Source organism: Arachis duranensis, chromosome 9 (assembly GCF_000817695.3).
Source record: "Arachis duranensis cultivar V14167 chromosome 9, aradu.V14167.gnm2.J7QH, whole genome shotgun sequence".
NCBI classification, from domain to species: Eukaryota; Viridiplantae; Streptophyta; class Magnoliopsida; order Fabales; family Fabaceae; genus Arachis; species Arachis duranensis.
Genome location: NC_029780.3, coordinates 110,795,466 through 110,802,420, shown reverse-complemented (window position 1 = coordinate 110,802,420; position 6,955 = coordinate 110,795,466). Strand labels below are relative to the sequence as shown.

Sequence of the window (6,955 nt, the reverse complement as noted above, 5' to 3'; positions counted from 1 at the left end):
CCACATAACATTTTTATATATTATGCTAACTTTCTTGTGGAAACTGTAGCGTTAGTTGATTTGAACTGTAAGCTGAATTTATTTTTCAGGGTATTGTAAGCTGAATTTATACTTTAAATTTTCGTATTGACATTGTGAACGTGTCTACTATAGTATTATTAATCAACCAAAATTATGTTTTAAGAAAAAGAAATATTTATATGCTTCAAGAGCACAATTCATGTGTACTCTTGTATTATAAAGAGAAAAAAAAAATAGCATTTGCTTTATATCTTTTGACCCGCGTGAAGCAGCAAAACGATCGAAGGAGAGCAATTAAAAAATCAGTAAAAAGTAATACACTAATTTTACTGTAGATACTAGATATGAAATCCCTGCATCTGCATTCATCATAAGCAATAAAAGATAAGGTTCTCTCGATCTGGTCATAGATACACAGCCACGCGAACCAGCTGATGGTGCTACAGGTAACTTCACGCAACTAAGTGAACTAACACATTCATATTCATTGTTTCAAAAACCCCCCATCCCAGATATAATAATATAGTACTGTATGTAACTATTAATATTGCCGGAAAGGAGATATTAGCAGGCTAACAAGTAGACTTTGACTACAAGAGAAAAAAAAAAGGAAGAGAAAATATGCATGTTAAACAACCCAACTATACATGTACATGATTTTGGCAGGGAGGCCAAGCAATTGCAAAGCTTCATCTCTACTCTAAAAAATTATGTAAGAGCAGCTCACTATTGGAAAAATTATTTAAGTTACAGTGCGCAAAACTGGTCAACTCCGCATTCGTTTTCTTTGGCCGCCCTCTTCATTGGCACCCTACATCCGAAATGAAAATTAGAAAGCTTGAAACATATCCATAGTGGCCAAATCGAAAGTAGGATGCAGATGAAAGAGTAGAATGTTAGGCATGCAGAATAATAGAGTGAGGGACACATACCCCTTCATCCAACGCGAAATCTTCAGAGGGGGACGTATTAGTGTCTGATCTGCATTTGGCATGAATAATGGGACCTAACTGCGACCTGTCCATGCCCACTGTTGCTCCGGTGGGTGCATTGAGGTATACAGCTCCTCTATACATCCATTCCTCCATTTCGTCACTGTAAAACTCATCGAAAGGCTCACCACATAATGCACATGTATTCTGGTCCTCTTCAGCTGGCACTGCCAACTCTTCATCATCTTTTTTTTCTTCTACGGTCTCAGTTGGCAGAAAACCCGGAACCGATTCTGTTCCCAGTGCCTCCGCACCACTAAGCCACATCCTGTCACTCACAAACCACTTACGAGAAGGCTTCTGTTTGCGACTTTTGGACATCCTGTTCTTTGTTACATGCCAATCCATATGACTACTGTGCTCCTCTTGGCATTTGAATCTTAGTCCACAAGTCGTGCATTGTCTAGGGAGATCTCCATACAAGGCACTGATTGCAGACTCGTGACGAATCTTTAGAATATCTGGATTAAACTCAGTCCCAACAGAATCCTAAAAAACAGACACTTGATCTCAGTTACAATAGAGGGTTACACAAGCATATACAAAAGGGAAAGAAAAAATAAACAAAATAAACAAATTTGTTATAGACATGATATACCTGTCCAGAGGGTTGATTAGCCAATGAGATTACGCCTTGGGACATAAGCGAACTAATTAAATTAGTATATGCAACAGCCGGCTGTTGGTTTGATACATATGGACCAGCGTTTGGATGTGGTATCATTTGAGAAGGAGCAGGAGGGCGACCTGGAGGTAAAGGTGGATGGACTCCCCCCTGTAATTGTAAGGAATTATTTGCAATACCTTGGACTGGTAAAGGAAACTGTGTAATAGGTAATGGATTTGACATAGCTGCACTTAAAGAAGGACCATGTCCTTGCAGAGAGTTCCCATGACCAAATTGTGAGGATGATGGATCCCGAGATGGGAAAAAATGTTGTGGTGTTTGTCCAAGGTTTTGCAGGTTGGATGGAAGCAATCCAGCCAGCTGATTAGGCAACTGATGTATCTTTCCTTTACTGGCATCCCTGTTTTCAACAGTGTCCAGCCCTGGCTGTTCAGGCATGAACAGAGATTTATTTGGGCCATGATTCATAATGGGATTACTGGTATTTATTGCATCAAATTGACTTCTAACATGTTTTTGCGGTGGAAATATTGGATTTAAGGTGGGAGGACGAGTGCCATGAACAGTTACAGAAGGTCTTATTTCAAAAGATCCAGGCAAAACTGGTGGACGAGGCTCTACGTTAGAGGCAATACCAGAAACCATCCTTGACACTGCAGGTCGAATCCCATAGGGGTTTACATCATTATTGGGATTGTTATCAATAGGAGGCATCAAAAGAGTTCTTCCTCGGCCCCTAATATTAAGCATGGTTTGTGATTGAGAGACCTTCCAAGCATCATGAGGTGGACGGGAACCCAGACTCTGGTTTATTTGATTTTGGAAACCAGATACCTGCCCCATGGATACACGACCATACTGCAGAAAGAACACAAACTCTCAGTTCTATTGAAAAATCCTGATTTATAAAAAAATATGCAAGAAATTAAATGTCATGCTGATGATAAAATGGCCTGGACAAAATATAATTCACTAAACGGAACACATCAGGAGTGCTCAACACAAAAGCCATTTGCTGCGACCAATATACAGCTGAAAATTCGAAAACACAGTAGTACTAAATCATATCGAATAACTAGTAAAACTAAGAGACCAATTCCCAGAAAAGCATGAACAAGACAGCCATTTGATTGGGCCTTCCCAACAACTCGGCCAAAATCTTCCGTTTTTTTAATCAATCCAGAAGCATCAATGATTCAAAGGCACACGATAAGACGCAAAAATTTTAAAGAGAATAATGCAGTATCATAAATCATAATGAAACAATACACAACTGTAAAAAAAAAAAAAGAAGAAGTATGGAAGCTGAGGCAACATACAACTGAATGGGGAAATGCATCTGCTGCTATGACAGAAGAATCATCTACTGGAGGAAGCTGAGACCCACCAGACCAACCCTTCCTTGTATCTTGCTCTGACAAAATTGCATTAGCTGCTACTGCAACAGGCTTATCCCTGGAAAAAGCAGTTGATTGCAAGAAGCCATTATTCCTACTATGGTCTACTAATGTTGGACTCATATCTTCCCAATCAAACTCCTCCTCTTCAGTATTCTGCCATGATGTCACTTTGTTGTCGATACCATTTCTATCTAGCCGATCAAGTATAAGAGGCTTGGTGCTTGAAGTTTCTTGGCTTTTGTCACTGCCATACGCATCAATTAAAGCTCTTGGACTTTGACGCGGATGCCCATTACTAAGGCTGTATGTCAAAGGAGTTTGAAATCGATTTCGAACGTCACCAGGGTACTGCTTTCGCTGCCATTCACCCAATTCTTCCTCTCTACCTACTACTCTTGGTACTCCATAATTATGAGGAGACTCTCTCTCAACCATCCTTCCAGAAGAACTGTCAACTGCATACTCATCTGCTACTGACAAAGGCCTATCTAGACCAGCTCTTGAAGGAGAAGAGGATATTCCAAGTCTGCTAGATACAAATTGATTCGTCTTATTAGCTACAATGCCAAAATTTGTATTGCTAGCCTTTCCTGCTATGTCAAACTTTTCACCACCAACCTGTGAGGATAAACCAATACTGTGTAAGAATGCCACTCATTTTATCTGTTTGCAGGACATTTCCCCACAGAGGGGTTGAAAATATTTTGTTTGTGTGACTGACCAAAACTCAGTTCAGCAGCACTCTCATTCCAGCATCAAATGATATAGGTCTCCCTTACCCCAAATCCCGAATATAACATGGGGAGGAAACACTAAATGATAATGAGGGTGGGGAGAGGAAAAATAATATGATATAGTAACTAATAAATCCCAAACATCATGATAATTAAGAAGTTAGAGACAAAATTAGATGCCATTAAAACATTACAAATACAACACTCTGAGATGAAAACACAATGACAAGCATTTCATTTTCTACTGAGTCTTTGGGCACAGCATCAAAAGTACCCAACAGCTATGCTTTTACACATGGGACTCAATAATAAACAAATCCATCCCTCTTCAAGATAACAAACTCAGTTCTTTTTTCTTAAAAGAAAAAACTTCAGAGGATTGTAGTTCCCTTAACAATCCATCAAACCATACCAGTCATGTCTACAACTCCACATTAGCACTTGCAACCTACAAGTACTAATTATCAAAACCCAGTTCTATATATACATAAGGCGTTGAAAAATAATATATCCACACAAGAAAAATAGTAAACAAGGATGCGCGCGCGCGTGTGTGTGTGTGTGTGTGTGTGTGTGTGTGTGTGAGAGAGAGAGAGAGAGAGAGAGAGAGAGAGAGGAGAGAAGAATGGGTAGAGAAAGATCCTAACATCTGAGATGAAACAAGATATTTGTCACAAAAATTTACTCTGGTTGGGGTAACGTATACGAAAAACAGCTCTACAAAAATTACAACCTTGGGGAATAAGCTGATAAAAACAAGTGTCAGACTAGCCCCTGGATAACTTTTGTATGGAAGACAGAGATGTCATCAAAAAGCTTACACTATCCACAGTTGAGCGCTCCAACTGCCGCAGGTACTTTGGATTTACATGTATGCCATGACTTGGTCTAGGAGATTCAGATGCTCTGAGGGGATTCATGTTGGACGATTGACTATTATTAACTACTTGAGAAAGTTGCAACTCAGCTTCAATCTTGCGTAGGACAGATGGTGGAAAGACTTTTGACCAGGTGCCAAAGAGATGGCGCATAGCAGGGTGCAAATGAGGTTGAACCTGCCTGTATGCCTCACAGAAAACCTGGAGACAAAACAGAACGAGAAGTTTCAGTAAACAGAACAAAATGATACAAAATAAAACAATAATGTGAATCTAATTGACCTACTTCGGGCAGGCGTAATGCAAAGTATCTAACATATTCCTGTCCAAAGTTCTTCACTATACTGTCCAAAAGATAGAGTGAAGGAAGCTTTTGCTCTGCAGGCACCTGCACAAAGGAGATTCAACAAGTGGCATAACAAGGCGTATAATTCAACAGAGGTTCTAATAATGAACCCCAAACTAACTCTCTACCACTTAGTCACAAATTACATAGTTGTAGTCCATCATTAACAATATAGAATTTAGGTATATCATTTCTTCTGATCTGTTGTATTTGGGAAAAGAAATCTGAGAAAGTGTTCCTAAGCCTATATATGATCAAATACCCGATGATGAACCTTTCTTTGGCAAGTTATAGCAAGACTTCAATTCAGCAAAAGTAAAGTAACAACTTCCTTTAGATACGAAGCCAGATTCAATTTGCACGCCCCTTAGAGTTCCTGAAAGGAATTAAAGTACTCAAACGTGTTTGCATACTTTCACCTAATCTTCCCTTTTCTAATCAGTTAGATTGCACTAATTCCTGTTCTTTGAATGACCATTAGCAACTAATTGTTTTACTTGAATGATGATAATACACTTAATATAGTACAATTTGAGGATAATCGATTTGTTCACTCTATGTCTGGGCGACATTGCTTTTCAGATAAGATTATACCTAAAAGCAGAAATAGCAGAGTTACTGAAGTCCCCCCTCTCTCTCTCACACACACACCTTTCATTGTTAGAAACAAAAACAACAAAATAAAATAAAATCCGAAAGACTTTGAACCCAACTTCTGTCATTCAAGTTAAGAAAACTGAAACTTTCACCCAAATATAACAGTGGAAGTATCTTCGATCCTAGCTCCAAAATGGGATTTTTACAAAATTCCGAGAACAAAAAGAAAAAGAGAAGAACTTTTCCGCGGAAACCGAGACAGACCTCCAGAATCCGAGCGCAGATAGCGTCGGCGATGCCCCTGGCATGCTCCCTCTGCTGCTCAGCGATGAAGGTGAGATCGTTGATAATGGCCTTCAGATTGCACGTGAGCTCCGACAGCAGCATCTCGTACAGCTGAACGATTTCTTCCGTAGACGGAGGAGGCACGTGACCGGCGGTGGCTCTGAGCTCGTCGTCGCGCTGCTTGAGCATAGCCTTGAACCTGCCAACGAGAATGGAAGGGAGAGGCTTCTGTGCGATCTCATTGCTCATGGGTTTCGCGTTGGCCGAAGTAGTAGTAGACGAGGAAGAAGATAGATGTTGCTGAAACGCGAAGGGTCTAGGGTTTTCAGCGGACACTATCAGATTTTCAGAGTACATAAGAATATGCAGAAGAGATGTAGTGCGCTAGGGTTAGGGTTAGGGTTTTTAATTAGTGGATGCAACTGAAGTGCGTCACCGTTATTGGCTTCCACCGCCGAAGGAGGTAGAAACCGGCGCCATCTTAGAGAGATAAATTGAATAATTTTGGGGGGTTTGGGAATTTGCAGTGAGAGATAGAGAGAGAACGGAGATGGATTTTGGTGCTAGTTGAGATAGAGGGACGGATGAAGGGATATTTGAATCGGACGGTGCAGAAGCGATGAGAGAGATCTATGCTTGTCCTAATATGGAACCACGCAATGATGCATTGCAGTCTACGTGATTTTTTAGTTCAGTTTAGACTTTAGCGTCATGAGCATTCTAAAATTATTTTAAGCCCAACTCGATTCATATTTCTTAATCATTTTCTCAAAAGACAAGTTAGGTTTTAAATATACTGTCAAAAAAAAGTTAGGTTTTAAATAAAAAACAAAGGATAGAATGTTTTTTTTCTAAATATTTGAGATAAATATTAATATTATTTTTATAATTTTTTGTTTTCTGTGTATTCGAAACATGGTGAAAGTGATTTAATATTATTTTATTATTAATTTAATAAAAAATTACTAATAAGTTGTGACATATATGTATATATAGAGAGAAAAATTATAATGTAAATAAATTTTAAAAATATTTAAAAATAAAAAAATGAAAAAATAAAGAAAAAATAACTTA

General features: G+C 39.0%; 1 protein-coding gene across 1 annotated transcript; it reads right to left on the bottom strand.

Moving 5' to 3' along the window:
* Nucleotides 1–364: 364 nt before the first annotated feature.
* On the bottom strand, nucleotides 365–6,516 carry LOC107466991 (polyadenylation and cleavage factor homolog 4). Its single transcript, XM_016085991.3, has 7 exons — nucleotides 5,861–6,516; nucleotides 4,940–5,041; nucleotides 4,597–4,854; nucleotides 2,961–3,659; nucleotides 1,612–2,499; nucleotides 954–1,502; nucleotides 365–832 (listed from the first exon to the last, which is right to left on the bottom strand). Exons 1-7 carry the CDS (start codon nucleotides 6,236–6,238, stop codon nucleotides 788–790), a joined length of 2,919 nt encoding a protein of 972 aa, XP_015941477.1. The 5' UTR covers nucleotides 6,239–6,516; the 3' UTR covers nucleotides 365–787.
* Nucleotides 6,517–6,955: the final 439 nt, after the last annotated feature.